This window comes from Phacochoerus africanus, unplaced genomic scaffold (assembly GCF_016906955.1).
Source record: "Phacochoerus africanus isolate WHEZ1 unplaced genomic scaffold, ROS_Pafr_v1 Scaffold_129, whole genome shotgun sequence".
NCBI lineage: Eukaryota > Metazoa > Chordata > Mammalia > Artiodactyla > Suidae > Phacochoerus > Phacochoerus africanus.
Window position 1 is genome coordinate 10,898 of NW_025927321.1, and position 24,182 is coordinate 35,079.

Below are 24,182 nucleotides of genomic sequence, written 5' to 3' on the forward strand. Positions count from 1 at the left end.
ACTACCTCACACCAGTCAGAAAGAAGTCCACAAATACCAAATGCTGGAGGGGTTGTGGAGAAAAGGGAACCCTCCTGCACTGTTGGTGGGAATGTAAGCTTGAACAACCACTATGGAGAACAGGATGGATGTACCTTAGAAATCTATACATAGAACTACCATATGACCCAGCAATCCCACTCTTGGGCATACATCCAGACAAAACTTTCCTTGAAAAAGACACATGCACCTGCCCTGAGATTGTCTAGTCAGCCATGTCCTCTGCAAATGGGGAGTTTGATTCTTCTCTCCCAGTTTGTCTGTTTTGCTTGCTTTTGGAAGCAGCTGGGTTTCTTGGGGCTGCTGTGCAGGGGGAGAAGACTTGCTGGGTCATGCCCACTCCAGGGAAAGGCTGGGGCCAGAGTTGGGACCTGCCAAACCTCCATCCAAAGAGAACACAGATGTGGCATCGTGTCACCTGCAACACAGGGCTGGTACTTTTCTGCAGTGATCATGGTGTGGCTGGCTCCCCAGACGGGAAGAGATGGTGCCACTGTATGGGCACCACAGGACCAGATTACTCAGCCTTGGCAGCCAGCAAGTGAGGGGCCTGGACTCAGTCCAAGAGCTGGTGGAGTTCAAGCTAGAGAGAGATACAGAGACAGAGAGACAGATGGACAGAGAGAGACATGGACAGAAGATGTGGTGGCAGAGGAGGTCCTCTTTTGTGACTCTGTCCCTTTGCAGTGTGACCTGGGGTGGGACTTACACTGACCAGCTATAACAGAGCTCTGGACACAGATCGAGTTCCCACTACTCACCCACCCCAGCTGGGTCTCAGCACTCCTGAGGCATCAGGTTTAGGACGCCTCCTGGGGCCACAGCAGGTGTCATCCAGTACCTGGTAGGGGCAAGTAGTGCAGTTCCTTTGATTTCCATTGGCACTTTCAACTCTGTAGGGATCAGAAAATCCGAAGTGGATGATGATCACACATGGCAGTGAACTGGATGTATCTTTGTAGCATCCTCTCAGGACCCTGGATGTATCTTTGTAGCATCCCCTCAGAACTTTCCAGCCTGAGCCAGTCTGGGAACAGTCAGAAGAGTGGAGCTTTGGCCAGCCTCCCAGTGCTGGTCATTCGCAGGGCAGAATATGCAGAGGGATGGAGAGCCTAGTGCCTCTGCAGGGACCAGGCAAGGTGGAAGGGGGCCAGGCACTCTGGTTGCCTGGCCCCACAGGCTTCGGGGACCTGCTTGTCACTGAAAAATCACGTGTCCTGAAGAGGCCCCCAGACTCCCCTCACTCTCTCCAGAATTTCATGGCATCTGGTGGCCTGGTGGGCATCACTTGGTGCACATCCATCTGGCCAAGACCACAAATCGCTTTCTGCCAACAACAAGGCTCCCACTGCATTCAGCGAGCTCAGTGAAAACTAGCAGCGAGGCCACATCCACTGGACCCCTGGGCAAAACTCTCGAGCCTCAGGTGAGCAGGTGGTTCCCTGCCTCCTCCATGGCTCATGGGGAGTTTTCACCCACCACCAGGCCCCCAAGTTGTGTGCTCATCTGCATGCTCATGGACTCCAGGGTTTTTGGAAGGACCAGCTCCTGGGCCCTCTTCAAAACTCTTCTCCTGCCACTGACTCAGCCTATTCTGCATCCAGCCCCATGAGTTCATGACCCACTCATGGACCTGCAGTGTTCCTTGTCACCTGGTTCAACCACACTGCATCCACTCTTCTCCTGAAATCCACTTGAGCTACATCCCACATGCCTGTTGATGTAGTCACTCTAAGTATTTCTAATTCCCATTGTGAATCCTGCTCAGGCCTGTGATCCATTGAGAAATGCATCTTTGCTTCCAAATCTGTGGGTTTTTAATCCATCAACAAGGAAGTATGGAGGGCACCACAGAGAAGTCACTGTGTTCTGGGTCTGAAATACCCAAGAGGGCCACTCCCCACTAAACTTGTATATTTTTGGCTATACATGTGTTTTGTTTTGTATGTTTGTTTTTGTTTTTTGTCTTTTTAAGGCCACACCTGCATCATATTGAAGTTTCCAGGCTATGAGTACAATTGGAGCTACAGCTGCCAGCTTATGGCACAGCCACGCCAATACCAGATCTGAACCACATCTGCAACATATGCCATAGCTTGTGGCAATGCAGGAATCTTAACCCACTGAGCAGGGTCAGGGATCAAACCTGCTTCCTCATGGATATTATTCAGGGTCTTAACCTGCTGACCTACAATGGGAAATACCTACACATGTGTTTCTGAAATGTGTTTGTTTTTGCTTTTGTTTGTTTGGCCATGTCTGCAGCATGCATAAATTTCTGGGCCAGGAATCAAACCTATGCCACAGTAGCAACCCAAGCCCCTGCACTGACAACACAGAATCCTGAACCCCCCCCAAAAAATGCCAGCCTTACATGCATTTAGGTAGAACTTTTTTTTTTTTTTTGCTTAGAATCACTACTTTCAAAGAGTAAGTGAGGCTGTTTTACAATTATTGTAGTGACTGCCATACTGGGCTTTATTTTTAATGTCTTACTTTACATCGTTTGCACCTCATCTTTCTTTTGTTTTCTGTGATATAATCATGAAATCTATCCTTTTGACTTTTGCATGCACAGGACAGGAGCATCTCTAGAACTGATGCTTTCTGCCACACATGTTTAAACTGATTTCATTCTGGGGCCTGTGCTCTGTGTCCAGGAGCTGTCCAGGGCACAGAGAACTAGAACAGAGGCCACCCAGCCCATGTGAACTTAGAAACAGTGGAAATCAGAATATTTTAAAGTGGTTCATGGGTGCTGAGTGAAGAGAAAACTGGAGCAGGGGAGTGGGAGCAGGGCTCCCTGAGACATTGTCCCAAGGAAGGTGGTGATGGTGGGTGTGATTGGTAGGGTATCCAGGCCTGTGTGGCTGCTGTTCTAGGGGCAGGATACAAGTTAAAGGGCAAGAGCCCAAAGCAGGAGGACTGGCTGAGCAGGATCAACCCATGGCCATGGTCAACCTCAGTTCTCCTCTATTTCCTTGACAGTGGGGGACCTCATCTGACACCCTTAGGGGAAGAGGCAGTGAGTTGATGCTCCAGGATCCCCAGCCACTCAAGCCTTGGGAGGTGGGCAACCCCTCCTGCTGACCCATACGGGACTGAACTTCCCTCATGTGGTCGCCATATCCAAACCCCGGCAGCCAGGAGGGTAGGTGATGGGAAGGGCTGTGGATTCCTGGCCTGCTGGACAGTACTGGACCAGTGCCCATACCCCTCTGTACCCTCAGCACATACCTAGGTGAGGGAGGGAGGGAGAATGGGCAGCAGCCATGCCTGCTCCACCCCATGCTGTGGGTGAAAGTGATGAGTTTCTTGTGTGCAGGGTGGGTCAGCTGGGCCCAGAGGAGGAGCCAGATGCCCACCCACACAGCACATTTGCATGATCACATGCAGAAAGCATACATGTGCCACTGTCAGAGGCAGGGCTAGAGGGGGCACCTGTACCAGGTGACTTTGCTGTAATCCAGGCCACCAGCCCTATGGGCTGGCCTGGGTCCACCAGTGGCCTTAATCACTTTTTTTTTTAACTTATTTTTTTTAGGGCCTCAGGTGTGGCATGAGGAAGTTCCCAGGCTATGGACTGAATCACAGCTGCAGCTCCAAGTCTATGTCACAGCCAGAGCCAAGCCTGAAACCCACACAAAAACTTCTAGGAATGCTGGATCCTTAACTCACTGAGCAGAATTAGGGGTCAAATCCACATCCTCATGGATACAAGACAGATTCATTCCCAATGAGCCACAATGGGAACTCCCAGGTTGCTATACTTTAGGAGGCTCTTGGTGTCAGTGAAGCTACAGAGGCCCCCACAAACCCACCCCTCCCTGTAGGAAGGTGACTATGCAGCCTGCAGACCCCACCCCAGGCCCAGACAGGAAATTCTCAAGCCCACCACCATCAATGTCCACTGCCTCCATGGACCTGCTTCTCCCTAAGTGGATGACACAGATGACCCCAGGGAAAATGTCATGCCAGCTCTTTTGAGGCCTGCTTGGGCAGCTTTAAAAGTTCACCTGCAGAGTAACTAAGCAGCAGTAGCTAGAAAAACTGGAAAAAAATGTTCAAGAGGGGAGGCCCTGGCAGCTAAGAAGATAAATCTAATAGAAGGCTAACATACATAGGAAAAGTCTTGCTAAGTCAGACAAAATCCTAGAGGCTACTTATAAAAAGGGACAGGTTCAAAACACACAGAAGTCAAGTATGTGCATGGGGGCCCCTCAATGAAGTAAAAGAAAATTTGAAACTGAAAAGACTTTTGCACTTCTAAAGTCCTTATTGAGTGAGGAATTTCTACAGATAAACTTTATAATGGCAAACAGCTGGGAAATGATGTGACATATAGATCACAACACAAAGGGAGGAGAGAGAAAATATGCCTATTGACCTCACTACTAAGAAATATGCAGATGGAGCGCAAAAGCCCTGACAGCAGGCACTTAGCTCAACAGCTTTTAAAGTCAGAGCTGGGAGGAAAGGTCTGAGGGTCAGGAGGTCTGAGAGAGTGAAGCTGGGGTCAGTGGAGCACCACAAATACCCTTATTTATAACCACAGGCAGAGGTGACTGACAGGACCTCCACATGGGGGAGCAGCAAGGGCCTGGGGCTCCCCCTGGGCTCCTGGGTATTTGCCAAATGGAAAGACCCGAGAGCTCCAAAATAAGGACCTTTAATAAAATCATGATAGATCCATAATGCACATGTTGCACAGCCACTGACACTGGCCCCAAGGTAATGATAGTCCCTAGTGTTGGTATAAGTGCAAAAGCACTGCAGTGTCCTGTGGGCAGGAACAGAGCACGACTGTGATACCACCCCCCGCCAAGGGGTGCTGGACACCTGGGGAGATGGGCCAAGGGACAGTGGGACAAGGCCAGGCCTCCTGGGGGAGATCAGTTTGGTCACAGGACCCTCCCCAGAAGGCAAGAGCTTCCAGGTAAGGGGCTCAGGGCTGATGCTGACCAATGAGATGGCCCCTCATGGATGGAATGGCAGTGACATCATAGTTCCGATGCTGCCTGGCGCCCACTCTGCTTCGTGTCCGAAGGCAGTTGGGAGCCCTTGTGGTCTCTGACCTTCTCTGGAGATTGCCTGTCTATCCTGTTCTGACCCACTGTCCCCCTCATCCACCTTGTCATTGTTTCTAGAGGAGAGGCGCACCTGCAACAGCGAGAGCTCAGAAAGGTGAGCAAGAGAGGCACCCTCATCCCTAATGGGCACCTTGGGCACAGAGGCCACTTGGCAGGTGACCCCCTTCCCCATGAGCTGTGGCTGAGCTGACACCAACACTGGAGCACAGAAGGTGAGCCAGGGGGATGCAGCCCCTCAGGGAGCTGAGGGGTGCCAGCTGCAGCCACAGCGCCCAGGCTCATGAAGGTGGCCAAGGTCAGAGCTTAGATTTCTGGAGTGGGGAAAGGGGGTAGGTGAGAGGAAAATGAAGATGAGGATAAATGGAGGTGGGAGGGTGGGGGCAGGAGGAGGTGGTGCAGGGAAGAAGGAGGAAAGATGAACAGTGAAGGAACAGGGCAAGAAGGATGAGCAGGAAGAGGACCAGCACAGAAAGGGGGAGCAGGAGGACAGGAGGCCAAGACCAACCCAAGCCAGTTCCTTGAGAGTCATGTTGGGGTCCCTGTAGATGTTTTACTTGAGTGATCCCTTGGTTTGATGCTCAGACCTGGGGAACCTCAAGGTACTGATTGAGGCCTGTGTGGGAAATCACTGGCCTGATTCAAGACTCACCACAAGAGCTTACTGTTCACATCAGTATTCTCCTGACACTGCTAACAAGCAGTGGGAGAGGAGGAGTGAAGGAAGATCAGGGTTCAGGGACAGCTGGTTGTGAGGGTCCAGGTGCCCAGTTCCACTGCATCCCGGCCACCCTCCCCTGCGTGGAGAGACGACCCTCCCCAAAGGAAAGTCGAATTTCGGGCCAACGGTTCAGGGCTGCTCCTGGCCAATGGGTGGGCTCCACTGTGGGTGGAATGGCAGTGACCCCAGAGTTCTGTCTGTTGCCTGGCACCCACTCTGCTTCCTGTGCCAAGGCAGTTGGAGGCCCTTGTGGTTGCTGACCTGCTCTGACGCTCGCTTGCCTGCCCGCCCTGCTCTGACACACCTGATCCCCACACCTTCCTGGTTGACTTATTATCATTTTGAGAGGAGAGGCCCATATCCAACAGTGAGAGTCAGAAAGGTGAGCATGAGCTGCACCCTTGACCCTATCAAGGCCTCAAGGACAGAGAGGCCACTGGTTGGTGCCTGGACTACTCAGGTCTGGGCCTGAGGTGACAGGGACCTCCAGCACCAATCACTGAGTGTGTAGCCCACTCAGGGCTCTGTGGGGTGTGGGCTGCTGCCAGAGAGCCTGAATCCCTGTGAGGAGCCTGAGGTGAGAGCTCAGAACCCTGGCCCAGAAAAGGAAGAGGGGGAGAAGGAAGGAGGAGAGATGATGCAGGAAGAGGAGGAGGAGGTGGAGGAAGGGAGGTCTAGCCAAGAAGAGATGAAAGTAGAAGGGTGGATACAGGAAGCTCAAGAGAGGAGGTGAATTAGGAGGAGTTAAAAAGACAGGAGTGAGAGCAAGAAGAGTAAGGATGAAGGAAGTAGAGCAGAAAGATGGAGGAGGAGGAGAAGTAGATAGAGGAGGAGTAGATGGAGGAGGGGGAGAACTAAACAGGACAAGACGGATGGATGGAAGTGATGGATAGAAGAGGAAGAAGGAGAGGTGGAGGACCAGGAGGAGGGGAAATAGGGCATCTATGCCAGCCTAGAGCAGGTGGCACTGCAATCTGGATGAGGTTGCTTCAGTGGTGCAGTGAGCCCCAGGTTTGATGCTTGGACTCTGGGAACCTCAGGGAGCTGTGTGAGGCCTGGGTGGAAAGTCTCTGGCCTGATTTAAGTCCATTGGCAAGGGATTAGTGTCCACATCACTACTGTCCTGGAACCCCTAATAGGGAGGGGGAGAGGAGAAGTGAAGAAAGGCCATGGTTTCTGAGGGGCTCTGTGCCCGGGTCCATTGCCTGCCATACTACAGCTGGCCCAGTCACCTTCCACTGCCAGCTGACTGCAGTGTCCCTGGAGAGGATGACCTCCATGGTTATGAATTCAGTGCTAACACTGACCTCTGACCTTGGTCCTATTTTGGGTGGATTGGCAACAACCTCCAAGTTCAACCCTCTGCATAGCACCCTCTCTGCTTTGTGTCCCCAGGCAGTTGGAGGCCCTTGTGGTCTCTGACCTGCTCTGACACTCGCCTGCCCTCCCTGTTCTGACCCACCGACCTGAACCTGGGTCCATTTGTACAGCAGAGACCAGCTCTAACAGCAAGAGGCCAGAAAGGTAAGAAAAACCTGCACTGCATACTGACTCTTGGGGACAGGGGCAAGCAGGTCGGTGACTTAGTCCTCCCTGGTCTCGGCCAAGATGATGCCAAACCCAGCCCTGACCATGAGCCAGCTGCGTGCAGTCCCTTGTGTCTCCAAGGGGTGAAGGCTGCTGCCCACAGTGCCTGATTCCATGTGAGGGGCCCAAGGTCAGAGTTCAGAAAACTGACTCCAGGTGGGGGGCACGGTGGGAAGAAGATTAGACAGAGAGGTTTCAGGAGGAGATGAAGTGGAGGAAAGAGGGAGGGGAAGGGGAGGAAGGAACAAAGGAGCAGGAGGAAAAGTGTAGCAGGAGGAGGACAAAGGAGCAGGAGGAGATGGATGGATGGAGGCGGAGCAGGGGGTCCAGGCCAGCCCAGAGCCAGCTCTATGGGTTCCAGGAAGGGTCCCTGCAAAAGCCATGCCTGAATGAGCCCCTGGTTTGATGGTTGGACCTCAGGAACCTCAGGGAGCTGGGTGAGGAGGAGGTGGGAAATCATTGGCCTGATGCCAGTCCAACTGCAAGGGCTTAGTGTCCACGTCCGTATCCACTTGGCACTTCTGACAAGCAGTGGGAGAGGAGGAGTTAAAGAAGGGCAGGGTTGGAGGACCAGCTGGTCATGAGAGTCCAGGTGCCCATGACCAGTTCAGCCAGGCTCCACCTGCTCCTGGTCCCACTCCCCTGTGTGGAGAGAGGACTTCATACCAAAGGAACGTCATTTTATAGGTCAAGAGTTCAATGCTGCTCCTGGCCAAGGGGATGGCCCATTTCCACTGTGAGTGGAAAGGCAGGGATCCCAGAGTTCTGCACCCTGCTTTATACCCACTCTGCTTCACGTCACCAGGCTACTGGAGTCCCTCAGAGTTGCTGATCTGCTCTGACACTCACTTGTCTGCCCACCTGATCCTCACACCCGCCTGGTTACCTTTTTACCATTTTGAGAGGAGAGGCCCAAGTCCAACAGTGAGAGTCAGAAAGGTGAGCTTGAACTTCTCCCTCACCCACTACCAACACCTCAAGGACAGAGGCCACTGGTGGGTGCCTGCACCACTCAGGTCTGGGGCTGAGGTGACAAGGACTGCCAGCACCAACCACTGAGCATGCAGCACCCCTCAGGGCCAGAATGCCCAAGTCCCTTTGAGGAGCCTGAGGTGACAGCTCAGACTCCTGGCCCAGAAAGGAAGAGGGGGAGGAGGAAGGAGGGGAGAGAATCCAGGTCCTGGAGGAGGAAGAGGGGAAGGATGGGGAAGAAGGAAGGTCTAGCTGGACCAGAATTGGATGGAGAAAGGAGGAAGGACGAGATGATTGAAGAGGAGTATAAAATACAGGAGGGTGAGGTAGTAAAAGACAGATGGTTGGGGAATAGCAGGAGGAAGGAAGCGGAGGAGAAGTGGGGAGATGGAGGTGGATGGAAGAGAATGAAGGTGAGATGGAGAGGGGAGTGAAAGAGAAGCAGGGTGTCCAGACCAGCCCAGGGTCTGCTGTATTGAGTTCCAAATGGTGTTTCTTAAAAGTTGTACCTGAGGGAGCACCTTGTTTGATGCTGTGACCCAGGGAACCTCAGGCAGCTGCATGAGGCCTGGGTGGGAAATCTCTGTCCTGATTCAAATCCAAAGGCAAAAACTGAGGGTCCACATCACTATCCTCCCAGAAACCTCTGAGATGGAGGAGTGAAGGAAGGTCAGGGTTAGGAGACCAAGTGTTCCTGAGGGTTGATATGCCCAAGTCCATTGCCTGCCAGGCTACAGCTGCCCCAGTCACCTTCTCCTGAGAGCCTTGTACCTGGAGAGGATGACCTCCCTGGTTATGCGCTCAATGTTGACCCTGATCTCTGATATCAACTCTACTGTGGGGGGAATGACAGGGAACTCACAATTCTGCCTGCTGTCTGACAGCCACTCTGCTTTGTGTCCCCAGGCAGTTGGAGGCCCTCGTGGTCACTGACCTGCTCTGACGCCTGCTTGTCTGTCTGCCCAACATTCTCTGGCCTACTTGATCCCCCACCCGACTGGATACCTTGTTACAATTTTGAAAGGAGAGGCCCACATTCAACAGTGAGTGAGAAAGGTGAGCTGGAGCTGCACCCTCACCCCATACCAACACCTCAAGAACAGAGGTCACTGGTGGGTACCTGGATGATTCAGGGCTGGGAAGGAGGTGATAAGAACCTCCAGCACCAAGCACAGAGCTTGCACCTCAGACACCTGGCCCAGAAAAGGAAGACATGGAGAAGGAGGGAGGGAAGCAGATGCAGGAGAAGAGAAGGATGGGAGGAAAGAAAGTCCAGCTACACCAGAGTTGGATGTAGGATGAGGGAGGGAGGAGTGGTGAGTGAGGACGAGAAATGAAGACAGGAGTGAGAGAAAGAAGAAAAAAGATGGATGAAGTGTTAGGCAACTGATGGAGGAGGAAGAGTTAAAAGAGGGGGAGGACTGAGCAGGAGGAGATGGATGGTGCAAGAAGTGAATGGAAGAGGATGAAGCAGAGATGGAAGAGGATGTGGAGGAGAAGCAGGGGGTCCAGGCCAGCCCTGAGAGTTGGTCTTGGGTTCCAAGTTGAGTTGCTAGAAAGTATACTTGATTTACATCCTGATTTAATGCTGCAAACTCACTAGCCACAGGGAGCTGGGGGAGGCCTGGGTGGGAAATTGCTGGTCTAAATCTAGTCCAGTGGCAATGACTTAGGGTTCACCATGGAACCCCTAGGATGGAGGGGAGAGGAGGAGTGAAGGTAGAGCAGGGTTAGGGAGCAGGTGTTCCTAAGTTTTCATGTGCCCGAGTCTATCACCTGTCAGGCTACACCTGTCTGTGGTCATCCTCCCCTGCTGGGTTACAGCCCTGTCCCTGAAAAGGATGACCTCCTTCATTTTGGGCTCAGTACTGACCCTTACTTATGATCTTAGCCCAATATTGTGAGGAATTAGAATGAACTTGCAGTTATGCCAGCTGCCTGGAACCCACTCTGCTTCATGTCCCCAGGCAGGTGGAGGCTCTTGTGGTCACTGACCTGCTCTGAAGCCTGCACATCTTCTGGCCCTGATCGAACCCACCTTATCTCCACACCCACCTGCTTACCTTCTTACCATCTTGAGAGGAGAGGCCCACATCCAACAGCGAGAGTCAGAAAGGTGAGCAAGAGCTCTGCCCTCAGCCCCTACTGACACTTCAAGTAAAGAAGCCCATGGTGTGGGTGCCTGGACCACTCTGGTCTGAGGTTGAGGTGACAAGGACACCCAGCACCAACCACCATATGCACAGTCCCCTTAGGCCTCTGTGAAATGTGGGCTGCTGACAGAGGTGCCTCAGTCCCTGTCAGGAGCCTGAGGTCAGAGCTCAGAATCCTGGACCAGAAGTGGAAGGGGGGGAATAGGAGGGAGGGGAGAGGTTGTAGGAGGAGGAAGAGAATAGAGGATGCAGGCACAGGAGGAGAAGGAGGATGGGGAGGAAGGAAGGTCAAGTCAGAGGAGAGATGGATGTAGGAGAAAAGGTGGATGCAGGAGGATGGAGAAAGCAGGTGAGCGATGAGGAGCATTAACGACAGGACTGTGAGGAAGAAAATAAAATTTTGATGGATGGGGAGGGGGATGATGGAGGAAATGTAGATGGAGGAGGGAGAGTGGGAGGACCATGCACGAGGAGATGGAGGAGTGGGAGGTGGATGGAAGAGAATGAAGGTGAGATGGAGAAGGGGCTGAAGTACACTTTCAGGTCCAGGCCAGCCAACAGCCTCATCTACTGGGATCCAGGTGGTGTCACTTAAAAGTGTACCCATGTGAGCCACTGGTTTGATGCTCAGACCCAGAGAAATCTGGGAGCTGCTCTTACCTGGGTGGTCCATCCCTGGCCTGAGTCATGTCAAACCCAGGAACTTAAGAGTCTACATCATTATGTTCCCTGAACTCCTAAGAGGGATGGAGAGAGGAGGAGTAAGGAAGGTGAGGGTTGGGGGACCAAGCCTTCCTGAGTTTCCATGTGCCTGGGTCCATCACCTGACAGGTTAGAGCTTCCCCTGTCATCTTCCCCTGCCATCCTGTCCTGCTGGGTTACAGCCCTGCCCCTGGAGATAATGAATCTCTAGATATAGGCTCAGCATGAACTGTGACCTCTGCCCTCAGCCCTATTTTTGTTGGAATGACAGTGACCCAAGAGTTCTGTCTTCTGCCTGGCACTCATTTTTATCTTGTCCCCAGGCAGTTGGAGGCCCTGTGTTCTCTGACCTGCTCTGACGCTCGTCCATTTCTCCACCTCTCCCACCCCATCCCTGGGTGCATTTCCACCAAAGAGGCACAGCTCCAGCAGCGAGAGGTCACAAAAGTAAGTGTGACTTGCACTCTCACCACATACTGACACTAGGGGACAGGCCTCTGGTGGGAGCCTGGACTGCTCTGGTCTGTAGCCTAAGTGACAAGGACCTTCAGCACCAACCAACTGAAGATGCAGCCCACTCAGGGATCTGTGGTGTGTGGGATGCTTTCAGAGGTGCCTGAATACCTGTGAGGAGCCTGAGGTCTGAGCTCAGACCCTTGGCCCAGAAAAGGAAGGTGGGGAGGAGTAGTGAGGAGAGAGGATGCAGGAGGAGGAGGAAGAGGTGGACGTGCAAGGAAGCTGGATCAGGTGGAGAGATGGATGTAGGAGGTGGAAGGATGAATGGCTGGCGGAGGAGCAGTGGTTGGGGAGGAGGAACGTGGAGGACTGTTGCGGAGGTGGATGGAGGAGACACGGGCCCTGGGGAATGGGCAGAATGTAGCATTGAGACCATTGTGGATGAGTGTGGATGTTGGGGGAATGTGGAAAAGTGGTGTTGGGAGGTGGACATTAGGGAGACAGAGGAGGAGGAGGAGGTCAAGAGGGGTGAATGGAGGGAGGAGGAGCAGCACGGGGCAACTGCAGAGGAGGAGGTCTGAGTTCAGGCAACTCTCCAGGGCCCACTTGTTCCTCAAAGCCCCTTCTTTGGCCTAAATCCTAGAGGTTGCTCATCCATCCTGCCTGAGATCAGAGACCCCAGCTAGGTGAGCACATGTGGTCTGTGATCTGGGGTGGGGACATAGAGCCTCACCCAGTTCAGCATCCTGTCCCCCATCGTTCCATGTGTCATCTGACCCACAGAACCCAGCTGTGTTCCCCATTGGCTAGACCCTCTTTGTGTTGTCCCACAACAGATGTGTCCCACCACATCAACAGGGAAAATGAGCCACTTCCCCCTGTGACTTGTTCACAAGTGTGAACCTAGGGATGGTCTCATAGCACAGTGGCCACCTGTGGTCAAATATGTCATCCTGTCCCCAATCCTGCCCTCCTCCTGATAGGCTAGCACTCTACTCTGATTCACCAGCCAGAATCAGCTGAGAGTTAAGAAGAATGGAGCAGATGGGAGCCTCCTGTCCTAGAGACCTCTGGTCCCCACATCCCAATCTGCCTCCCCAGTGGGCACATCTGGGGTAGGGGCATGGTTAGGGAAGAGCTTACTGGGCAGGAGCAAAGGGCTGTTCTTGGCTGGGTGAGCACCTGACATTATTTAAACCTGTGCAACTTCCGCTCCCACCTTCAGAGCCTCTTGGGGCCCAGAAAGTGGGGAATCTGGCTCAGAGCTTTTTTCTTAAATTCACACATCAAATGCAATTGCTAAAGTGTATGACTGAGAGGTTTTTAGTGTATTAGCAGATCCATGCCACGACCACCACTATCTCCACCTTCCACTACCTCATCAAGTAAATCTCTTAGTATCAGATACTGCCACTCAGCCCTCCTGCAGCCCTGGGGACTGCTGACCTCTTCCTGTATCTCTGGGCGTGGCTCTGCTGGATCGGGCTCCTCCTTGGAAACTCAAAACAGGCAGTCTCTGTGCCTTCTTTCTTTCCTGAGCATCATCTCTGTCCACGTTGCAGCATGTGGCAGTGTTTCACTCCCTCTCTGGTTGAATGATGTTCCACCACATTCTGGTCATCAGGCCATCTGTCCAAGAAAACTTAGATGGGGCCCACCTTTTTGTTCTTGTGAGTTGCTCTGCTATGAACGTACATGTTTAGACGTCTGCATCCCTGTCTTCCTCTCTCTTGGGTTTATATCTGGGAGTAGAACTGTTGGGTCATGCGGCGGCTCTTCATTTAACTTTTGGAGAAAGGATTTGTTTTCCATAGACATTGCACCACTTTACAATCCTGTCAGCCATATAAGAAGTTTCCAGCTTCTCACATCCTCATTTAATCAGTAACATTCACTCCAGTGGGGAGAAGTTCAGCCCTCTGGTGGCTTTGATTTGCATACCCCTGATGCTAATATTGAGCCACGTCTCCTGTGCCTGCTGGGCTTGTTCTCTAAAGTTGGGTTGACTTTGGAGAAATATCTATCCAGGCCCTCTGCCCATTGTCTACTTGGTCCGTTTCTATAGTGGAGTTAGGAGTTTAGCCATATTCTGTACACCGGCCCCTTATATGAGGTCAGGTCATTCTCATATTTTTATGAATTGTGTGGGTTGTCTTTTCCTTGGCAGTGTCACTTGAGGTGCAGCTGCCTTAATTTTAATCAAGTCCAATTTATCCATATTTACTTTTTGTTGCCTGGGCTTTTGATGCCTAAGCAAAATGTGAGTCCCATGAGCCAGCAGGAGCCTCCCCACCTGGCAGCTGCCCTCCCCTTGGCACACCTGAGCCAGGAGTGCACCCCCATGTGCTGCAGGACAGCCATTTCCATGGACCTCTGGGCCCCCTTCTTGATCTCCATCATCTCATTGTGATAGGCTCTCCCAGGCTGCTGGGAGGGGTCTATTAAGTGGAAGTGTTAGGATGTTTGGGTTGTCACCTACCTAGGCAGCACGGTTTTCTCCCCTCTGATCAGATAGATGGGGAGCCTCCAACAGGGAGCCCACTTTAACCTGTTGGTGCTCTGGAGCTCTTCCATGAAGTGGAATATTATGATTTTTGTCTTGCAGCATCAAACATGGTGAAGCTGGAGACTCTGCTGGCCCTGGAACAAACAGAAATAGTGGCCAAGTATGAGCAGGTGAGGCCCCAGAGGGAGTGAAGTCACTAGGAGCAGGTGCAGCTGTGGCAGGGGTCAGAGACAAGAACAGACAGGGAGGCCTGGTGGGGACCAAAGCCAGGTAACAGGTGAGGCCCAAAGGGGCATCATCATTAGCAGGAGCAGGTACATCACCCAAGTGGGAATTATAATAGCCCAGGTGCAGACCACAGCCTGAAGAGGCAGGTGAGGCCCAGGAATGGAGTCACAGCCCATGGGGGCAGGTATATTCCTGGTAGGATCAGATCCAAGGTTGAGCAGGTGAGGCCCATGTGGGGACCAGAGGCAGCAGGAGCAGATGTGTTCCAGGCAGGATCAGAACAGGTAGGAGCAGGTAAGAGGCAGGGTCTTATGCTGGGCCTGTTGTCAGATGTTCCTTGGCGCCCAAGGACACCATGCATGTAACTTCATCTCATTGCACCATCTGGGTTTCAGGGGCACCAGTCAGGGTCTCCCGCGGACCCGGACCCGTGGGATGATTCTGACCTCTCGTGCTACAAGGTCACCTACAGGTTAGTATTTTCACTATGAGTCATCTGGACACCCCCTCCCTCTCTCCTTGGGGAGGGTTGCATTTGGGGAATCAACTCTGGAGGCAGGACCCTTCAGCCTAGCTCAGGGCCTCTAGCCCTGGTGGCCACTGGGGACCAAGGTCCACAATAGACTTTTGACAAGAGTGCACAGGGGAGATAGTACAGGCAGAACTAGGGGATGGGCCAACATGGGCCTCAGCTCTGTGGCCTCCACATCCATACTGGGGAGAGCCCAGGGCATCCATCCAGCAGGGTCAGGGCCAGGCTGGTCTGCAGTGGCCCTACAGAGCGTGGCCACAGGGAGGGGGCACCTGGCCAACAAGTCTCCCAGACAGGGGGCCATGTGGGGACAGCACAAAGGGCAGTGAGATATTGCTTTAGAGAGATGGTCAGAGGACAGTCTTGCAGAACCTGGAAGCTCATGGGTAGGTGACAGAGGCAGGTGGAGTTTGATCCCTTGTCTGGTGCCAGGAGACACAGGGTAGGAGGCATGGCCCAGCCATGATGGGTGAGGGGAGACTGGGCTAAAGTTGCTGAGTCAGCTCTGGGAGAGGCTGCTCACCTGTCAGGTCAGGAGTGGGGGTGCACAGTGCAGAGGGGGTGGCCAGCCCCAGTGGAAGTAGGGGCTCCACCTGGGGTGCTGCAGTCTGCTCCAGAGCTGGCATCCTCCTTGGGTCCTCCTCTGTTTCTGGGTGTCTCTGGTTAAGATGGGGGGTGGCAGGGGCAGGGGTTTCCAGGCACCTGGTTCCCACAGCTCTACTTCTCCTGCCTTGCAGATGGGAACAGCCTGGCCTCAGTACCCAGGGCCTCAGCATCCATGGCCTCAGCACCCACAAGGCGAGGGTGAGAAACCATCTGTGCTATGCTGGTGGGAGGTAGCCAAGGGGTGTGGCTGTGGTTCCCTGCCTGACCCCAGAGCAGCCAAAGGGTCCTTGGGCTGTGAGGGGTCTGTGCTTTCTTGCCTCCTCTAAGATCATGGCCCTGAGTCAGGGCCACTCTAGGGAAGCTGGCAGCTTGGCTAACACCACCATGTCCCCTTTTCCAGCAAAGAGCCCAGGACATTAGGCGAGCCACTAAGTGGGTGAAGATGCTGAGGAACTGGAGTAAATACCAGGGCAGTCGAAAGGTAGAAACCTGAACATCCTGACCCTGAAGAGAGCTGCCCTGGGTCCCCTGGGGCTTCCCTGGCCACTCTGGCCCAGGACACCACAGGGTGGACCAGACACGCCCACGCCACATGTAGAGACCAGCCCAGGTCCAGGCAGAGGCAACTTCTCCTGAGCATCCATTGTGCCGGGTGTCACCTGCACCTGTTTTAGGGCCCCTTCTTTCCCGCAGATGCGCCGGCGAGTCTACAAGGGGATCCCCCCACAGGTGAGAGGACAGGCATGGTCTCTGCTCTTGGATCTGGAGAAGGTGAAGGTGGAGAACCAAGGGAAATACCAGGTATGGCCCATCCACCTGTGCCTCAGGGACCCTTCACCCATCCCCAGATTTCCTGGCACCTCCCAGGCTCACAGGCCCAGGGCCCACTTGTCAGGAAGTCCCTGCCCACATCCTCACTGAGTCCCCCCGGCCCAGTGCAGTCACTGAGTCCACAGATGGACAGGTACCACCTGGCTTCACACTAAGGCCTCCCAGAAACCTGAGGGGGACAGAGTCACACAGAAAGGAACAGAAGCCAGGAGGAAAGAGCAAGGAGACCCTCACACAAATCTTGGAAGGAGATGGCCAGACCAGATGAACACAGGCCTGACTAACTTGGGACAAGAAACAGGTCTCAAACCATTGACCCAGAGAGGTCCCTGCCCCCAGCCAGTTCCTGACACTCAGCCCCTGTCCCCAGTGTACCCGAGGTCCCACAGCCCAGGGTGGATGCTCTATGCACCTGGTTGAGCAGCATCATCAGGGGAAGTGAAGGGGGAGCAGGTGTGACAGTGGCCACAGGTGTCTGAGTTGCTCAATGATGGGCAGTCTGAGAGGCCCAGAGCATGGTGGACATCCACTGACACTGTGGGAAAAGAGCCAGCATCACACTCGGTCCTCATGCTCTCAAAAGGCCCTGAAAACCAGGCATGGGCTCCCTTTCTGGCCCTCTGCCTCACCCAGCCTGTATGTGGTGGGACTGAGAGGGGTCAAGGGACAGAGGCCCAGCTGCCCTCCCAGCCTCCCCACTGCCCTGGGACACCCACACCTGGGGGAAGCCTCCCAGGAGATAAGCCCAGGGCCAGGGTGGCAGCACTGTCATCCTGGACTGCCTTGTGTGGGCTGGGGGAGGAGGGAGGCTGTTGGCCTGGTCATTGTGTCACTATTGGGTGGGGGTCTGAGCCTTCGAGAAGCCACAGGCTGATCATCCACAGGCTGACGTCCCCTGCCCAGTGATGCTGGACACAGGCTGTGACCTGGGCACCCTTGTGACCCTACCTGGCTTCAGAAACAGGCAAAAGAAAGATTTCTCCAGAAAACACTTGTGTTGAACCAGCAGCACCTGCTCTGCTGTGGCAGTTGGTTGGAGTTTTAGGCTTTTCACCTCGCTATCCCCTACCCCTGACTCTACCCACAGAGAATGAAGGAGCAGGCCAGGCTCTACTCTCGGGACATCAAATATATTGACATGGACGTGAGCCGCACCTTCCAAAACAATATTATGTTCCAGGAGCGGTACGGCATCAAGTGAGGATGCTGAGCCACTGGTCCCTGGGCAGAGGGGCAGGGGGTGATGGCCAGGGGTCCTGGGGGAGGGGAGGCTCGAGGATGAGGCTGGAGCTGAGGTGGCAAGAGTGGGGCCTGTGCAGAGCACCTGCAGAAGTAAAATGCACAGGGCAGGCACCCTGAGGGAGGTTGGCTGTGCCTTCATAGGTCAAAAGGCCCCCATGGGGAGGGGAGGGTCCCTGGGCAGCAGAGAGCAGGCTGCACCAGGACGTAAGAGGATAGAGTGAGTGTCAGATGGGTCCAAATGTCACCTCATTTAGATCTTTGTCTACTTTTTTAGACCATCTGCATCATTTCTAAAAGTAAAGTGGGATGGAACCTGCAATTCTATCACCCCATCCTACATTAGTGATCCTTACTTTTTTAGACCATCTGCATCATTTCTAAAAGTAAAGTGGGATGGAACCTGCAATTCTATCACCCCATCCTACATTAGTGATCCTTGCTCCATCCAGTGTTCCACACACACCACACACTTGACCAGTGGAAGGCTATGTTTATAGCGAGCCCCATTGTCCCCTTTCCAGGCAGCAAGCCCTCTTCAATGTGCTCACAGCTTACTCTGTCTACAACACAGTGAGTACCCACCCCTGGCCAGCCATCCCACAGTGGCCCTGCTTCTTAAGTGGCCTGTTGGCACCAGTCAGCATGCCAGCTCCAACAGCCACAGAGGTGATGCAAGGGGAGCTCTGCTGTCAAGCTGACATGGATGGCTGGGGTGCAGACCCCACTTTTAGGACAGAAATGGCACATTATGCCTAGGCTGTGCCAGCCCGTGAGCTTGGGAATGTTTTATAGAAAGTTCACATGGGCCTAAAAAGCATTGCTATGGTGGTGACACTTGAGTTTGAATCCTGAAGATGCCATTTCATGAACCAGAGTCTTAACAGGGATGAGAGTTCCCAGCAACCCAAACTCCTGCGTGGCTCCCTGGAGGTGGCTCCGCACCCCACCTGCACTTTCCAGAATATTCCCTCAAGGAGCACCAGCTGAGATGACCACACAGGATGACCAAAGTGGGGTCTGCGGCTGCTCCACCACCACCATGGCCCTCCAAGCCCCACATATGCCTGTAAGCAACCCCCACCTGCCCTCATGGCAGGACCTCCAAACCTTGCTGGTCCTCAGCACCCGGCATGCCTCGTCTGAAAAAGGGGGCCATGGGATGGTGCCCAGGCACAAATGGGAGCCCATCCAGTAAGTAGCTGAGGAGCAAGTGCCAGGGAGAGGGTGGTGGAGGCCTCCCAGGGGGTCCCTGCAGCCATATCTGACTCTTGCAGGAGGTGGGCTACTGCCATGGCATGAACCAGATTGTCGCCATCCTGCTCATGTTTCTTAATGAGGAGGATGCTTTCTGGGCACTGGCCCAACTGATGGACAACAAAAGACATGCGATGCATGGTAGGTGACTACCCTGGAGAGCTGGATGTGACTCGGCGACAGGAGTCTCCCTGCAGAGTTCCCCCCAGCTAACAGGGACTGGCTTGGTCCATCTCCCCATCAGCAAAGGGCACCAACTCCCCCCACAGTCCTCTGTGTCCCACAGCCATGGCCCTCAGCCCTGTCCTTGTCCAGACCACACCATCCCTGCTGGTCTCTCTGCCTCTCTTCTGCCACCCACCAGGCCACCTCCAACCCCACCCCAAGCCCCTGATCAGAGGAGGCCCAGGTGGCAGTATCTCCCTGCTGTACCCCCTCCCCCCGCCTGACTCTCAAGCCCAGGAAATGTTCATGCACACCCCAACCCCCATCCCATGGGCCACACAACCTGCCCCTCAGTACTGGGGTCCTCATCCCCTTCTGCAGCCACAGTGGGGAGGGGCTGTGCCAGAAACAGAGGCCTGCCTGATGCTCAGCACTGAGCACCTGCCAAGCTGGGCCTCTGTGAGCAGGTTCTCAACCCTGGGCCACCCCAAGCCTCAAAGGCAGTCAGTCATGTCTGGGAAGATCCATGTAGCCAGGCTGGGGTGGGCCTTGCACACTGGAGTCACTACCTGGGGAGGAGGCCTTGGGCTCCCAGGACACACAAGCCCTTGCCAGGCTCACCTCTGACTTCCAGTGGGGGCGGTCCTTGGGGCTTCTCAGGCTTCTTCATTCCGGAGTTCCCGAAACTTCAGAGATTGCAGGCCCATCATGATAAGATTCTGGAGAGGACTCTCCCCAAGCTGAAGAGGCACCTGGTGAGTAGAGGCAGCCCTCAGAGAGCCTGGCCTGCCTGCACTTTCATCTTTCTTGTCCTGGTGCAGCCAGGTCTGAGCTGGGATCCACTGGTTGAAGGGGGTGCCTGCACAGGGTCCCCAGGCGGGGAGGACTGGGGCCATTCAGGCCAGCCCTAAACATTCTTTCCTCTGTCAGGACAAGGAATACATGTACACAGAAATTTATACTAAGCTGTGGTTCCAACATTGCTTTATTGACCAGGTAAGTGTACCCAGGGAGACTAGGTCCCCAAGAGGCATCCCCCCAGGCAAGCCCAGAGCCCTGGGGAGGGGGCATCTGGGGTCCTGAGGCTGAGCCATCTTCCCCTGGCCTCCTGTAGGGAAGGCTGGGTCAGGCTGGGGGGAGGGCAAGCATGTGCCCACACTGCAGTCAACCCCAGGCTCCTCTGAATATCTCCTGCAGAGCATGGGGCTGTCTTTTGTCCCCAGGACAGTGGAGGTACAGGCCAGGCTGGCTGGGACCTCCTCAGTCCACTCAGTTAAGAGCTGTAGGGCTCTTTTGGAGGCAGCCTGTGGGACTGCAGAACCCAGAGGCAGTGGGAGCTCCTAACCTGTGCTGGGACACCCCCCCCCAACTTCATGCCCTGCTCAAACCGCCCTTCCTGGGCCTGCTGTCCCCACAGACACCTTTCTCACTCACACTAAGACTATGGGATGTATACATCCTGGAGGGGGAGCGAATGCTCACAGCCATGGCCTATACAATCATCAAGCTGCACAGAAGTGAGTAAGCCTGAGCCTGGGCCACTCAGGCCACAGAGGAGGACCAGCCAGGACTCAGGCTGGTCAGGGCCCCTGGAGAGGTGGCAGGAATGGGGCTGGCTCCTGGTTGTGGCACTGCTGTGGCTCTCCTGGGCCCAGCCGATCATGCATGCTGCCCCCAGGGAGGGACCCCAGGGTGGGGGCTGAGCCTTCCCAGTGGGGGCCGTGTTGGCTTGATGACATCCCCATCCCCAGAACACCTCCTGAAGCTGCCCCTGCAAGGCCTGTATGAGTTTCTTCAGGACAAGATCTCCGGGCCCTGGGCCCTAGAGGATGATGCAGTGATCAAAAAGCTACAGGCATCAATGGCTGAACTGCACAGGAAGAATTGGGACCTGCCTCCCCCAGGTGGGCTCAGCAGGGGTCTTCTCCTGATTCCCCCTCCAGGGCCGTGACCTGTGGAGCATCCCAGAGCCTTCCTGTTCACCCTGTCCACCTCCTGGTCTGCTCTAAGGCTTGGCTGGCAGGGGTTGGGCCCCAGGGCAGCCTAAGCAGATGCTGACCCTAACCTTACCCAGCCTGAGGGATGGTCTTAGGGTGAGGCCAGGGTGGCCATTTGGGCCACCAGGAGGCCCACCCTGCACAGACAACGCAGCCTGGGGGAGATTCTGATCCGGTGTGCTCACTTCTAGCAAAACCTGAGGAGTTCCCCACGAGGACCCTGGGCCTGGAGCGATCATCCCTGGAACCCAAGCCTTGCCCAACCATTATAAGCATAAAGGAACTCTCTGTAGAGGACGGGCCTGACCTCCCTGGCCCACCTGCTAAGCACCAGCAGCCTGGACCCTCACACGGCCAGGCCTGCCTAAAGGCTGAGGAACACCAGCAAGAGCGGGCCATGGTACCACAACTCCGTTGGAGGGCCCGAGAGCCACCACGTCTGGCCTGCCCATTTCCACCCCTGGACATACCTCAGGACCGGATGTGGCCGTGGAGATGGGCTTCTCTTCCCAACATCCCCAAGAACTATGAGTGTCCCCTCAAGTGGCCAATTGATATAGGATTCGAGCCCGAGTGTTGGGACCTTTGCCCCTCAGCACGGGCCAAGGTCGCCCTCAGGGCCACATTGCAGGCCTAGCCCTGCAGTCCCACCAAGGCCCCAGCCACAGGTCCTGCCCAGGCCCACTGAACACGCAGCCACGTGGCCCAGGACACCCCTCCTGACCCATAGCAAGTGCAGCCAATGCCCCTCCCAGGGCCGTGATCAGCACGACCAAGATAGGATACGTGATTTCAATTGCATTACAAATTGTAATGCTACTCCATCGTTTTGCAAATGACTCTCTGACATTATCTATGACATAAAGGGCATTTGTGATGAAGTTTTTGACAAAAATCCAGTGACTTCTAGGATTTGTCTTTCAAATGACATGCATCTAGCCACTTGTAGCATGAAATTATTGAATCCCAAATCCCAGTGTCCACCACAGGGTGGCAGAATTCATCTTCTGCCACAGTCATCAGGCTGCAAGTATTCGTGGAGCAGACACTTCCAAAAACATCTAAGCATTCCTATAAAGGAGCTCTAATGGCACTGTACCAATAATTTCCCACTATAAATCTCCTAGAGCTAGTTTCATTTCTTTCTTGTTACTATGATGCAAAAATGGTAGTGGTGAATTTGGTAGGGTTTGCAGCATGTCTCTAATGACCTTAGACCATGTTATTTCCAGAAACTGGCCTAATTACGTCAAACCCTTTAGTTTGGCTAAACAAGAGTTCTATTTGGCTAATTCTATTTACCACAGCTTGCATAGTCTCCCAAGCTTCTCTCTTTGAGACAAAAACTATTATGAAGTTGTCAATATAATGAATTAACTTACTTTAGGTATGGTAATACATAAATCTTTTTTAAAAAGTATGACAGTATGCTAAATCTATATCTTTGGGGGAAAAGAGTAAACCTATACTGTATTCTTTTGTATAGAAAAGTAAACTATGCCTGACAGTTCTTTGTTTCTAAAAGTTAATCTGGAAGCATAAATGTATGCAAATTGCAATTAATTTTTAAAAGAGTAATGAGTCTTTCTAGAAGACAAAACGAATTATAATGTTAGAATTAGAATCATATCCTGGCTCAGAAATACATATCGAATGCAAATGATTAACAAAACATGAATTAGCCAATTTCACAAAGATATATTTAGAATAAGGATATTTCAATATAAAATATGGAATCCCTGCTGTGGCACAATAGGACTGGCAGCACCAAGGGCACAGGTTCAATCCCTGGCCTGGCACAGTAGGTTAAATAAAAGATCCTTTGTTGCCACAGCTGTGGAGTAGGCTGCAACTGCATCTCAAATATGACCCCAGGCCTGGGCACTCCATATGCCACAAAAAAATGTTTCAATTAGGATCATTTTAGTTGTAAATGAAAGGAAGATCAAATGAAATTGTTTTTAAATGTAAGGATATTGGTTGACTGGCTTATGTAAATACAAACTCCAAAACCTGGACAGCCTCAGAATGCATTGATAAAAATGATCAATTATACTATAATAAAATCCTTGACTTTTTGTATTCTTATCCCACTTGTCAGTATTGAATTTATCTTAAATCTTACAGCCTGAGCACTAGAAGGAGTACAATCTGTAATAATTCAGAGAAGAGCCTCTTTCTATGACACTGGCAGAGGTAATTGACCCTGAATATTAGGTGGAAAAGGAGATGCTATAACACTGGTGTTGGGAAGAATATTTTTGAAGAAGTGATTAGACCTTGTATGGTAAGGTTCTGGACTAGACCTCCAGCTAAGTTACAGAGATCAGTTGAGCTGTGGGTGAAAAGTGAAGCCAGGAAGAACTGACACTGAAGGAAGAAGATGAGAAGTAGAAAATGCAGCTCTAAGATCAACTGCAGTAGCAAAGGAAAGAGTTCACCACTCTAACCATTTCTTTTAATTTACCCTCAGAAACAGGACCCTAGAGGTGCCATAAGGGGCATAAGGGGTGGACTACGGTGAATATGGTAATGTATTGCCCAGCTCCCCTTTCGAAAAGAATAATATATTGCTCCTATTGCTGGCAGTGCTGGTAGCAGACAACCTCTTGAAGATTTGAATATGCCTCCTCATCAGAGACCTCATGTCCTTATCCAGAGCTGTCTCTCATGGCTTTTGGATCAAGAAAGTTTCAGGCATCACTAGAGATCAAATAGGAAACAGAGTCTTGTTCAAGAAGGAAGTCGCTTGTTCAACCAAAAATTGCAGAATCTAGGAACATATGTGGAAATGGACCTTTTAGCTATTGGAATGGAGAAGGGAAAATATAAGCCTTCACATGGGAAATTCCATTAGCATGGGGGTTTTCCCCCATGAGTATGGCTACCATGAAGTACAAAATGGCCAAAGCTTACTTAGCACATACTGTATACTAAACATACAGGAGGGTATTCCAAACTTTCAGTCTAGGGTGTCCCACATGGTTCTACAGCTCAGCCTTCAGCAGGAAATACCAATTTTCCACTCAGTTAATGATTCTTGGTGATGGAAGGTATAATGACACCAGTGAATTCTATGATGGCAAGTGATTTGATTTAATTTA

General features: G+C 52.9%; 1 protein-coding gene across 19 annotated transcripts; it reads left to right on the forward strand.

The window, feature by feature from the left end:
* The first annotated feature begins 154 nt into the window (after nucleotides 1-154).
* On the forward strand, nucleotides 155-23,166 carry LOC125119103 (USP6 N-terminal-like protein). Of its 19 annotated transcripts, none has more exons than XM_047765950.1 (21): nucleotides 155-1,465; nucleotides 5,187-5,341; nucleotides 6,081-6,229; nucleotides 7,243-7,371; nucleotides 8,240-8,373; nucleotides 9,313-9,462; nucleotides 10,374-10,522; nucleotides 11,585-11,708; nucleotides 14,323-14,393; nucleotides 14,847-14,923; nucleotides 15,721-15,787; nucleotides 15,990-16,070; nucleotides 16,283-16,390; nucleotides 18,184-18,232; nucleotides 18,547-18,728; nucleotides 18,937-19,057; nucleotides 19,742-19,836; nucleotides 20,012-20,077; nucleotides 20,499-20,598; nucleotides 20,833-20,985; nucleotides 21,270-23,166. In XM_047765950.1, exons 9-21 carry the CDS (start codon nucleotides 14,331-14,333, stop codon nucleotides 21,713-21,715), a joined length of 1,608 nt encoding a protein of 535 aa, XP_047621906.1. In that variant the 5' UTR covers nucleotides 155-1,465; nucleotides 5,187-5,341; nucleotides 6,081-6,229; nucleotides 7,243-7,371; nucleotides 8,240-8,373; nucleotides 9,313-9,462; nucleotides 10,374-10,522; nucleotides 11,585-11,708; nucleotides 14,323-14,330; the 3' UTR covers nucleotides 21,716-23,166. The 19 variants fall into 19 exon arrangements, with proteins under 19 accessions (XP_047621906.1, XP_047621912.1, XP_047621910.1 ...); XM_047765956.1 differs by having other exon boundaries at nucleotides 5,187-5,223; XM_047765954.1 differs by lacking the exon at nucleotides 155-1,465 and adding an exon at nucleotides 2,177-3,190.
* The last annotated feature ends 1,016 nt before the right edge of the window (nucleotides 23,167-24,182 follow it).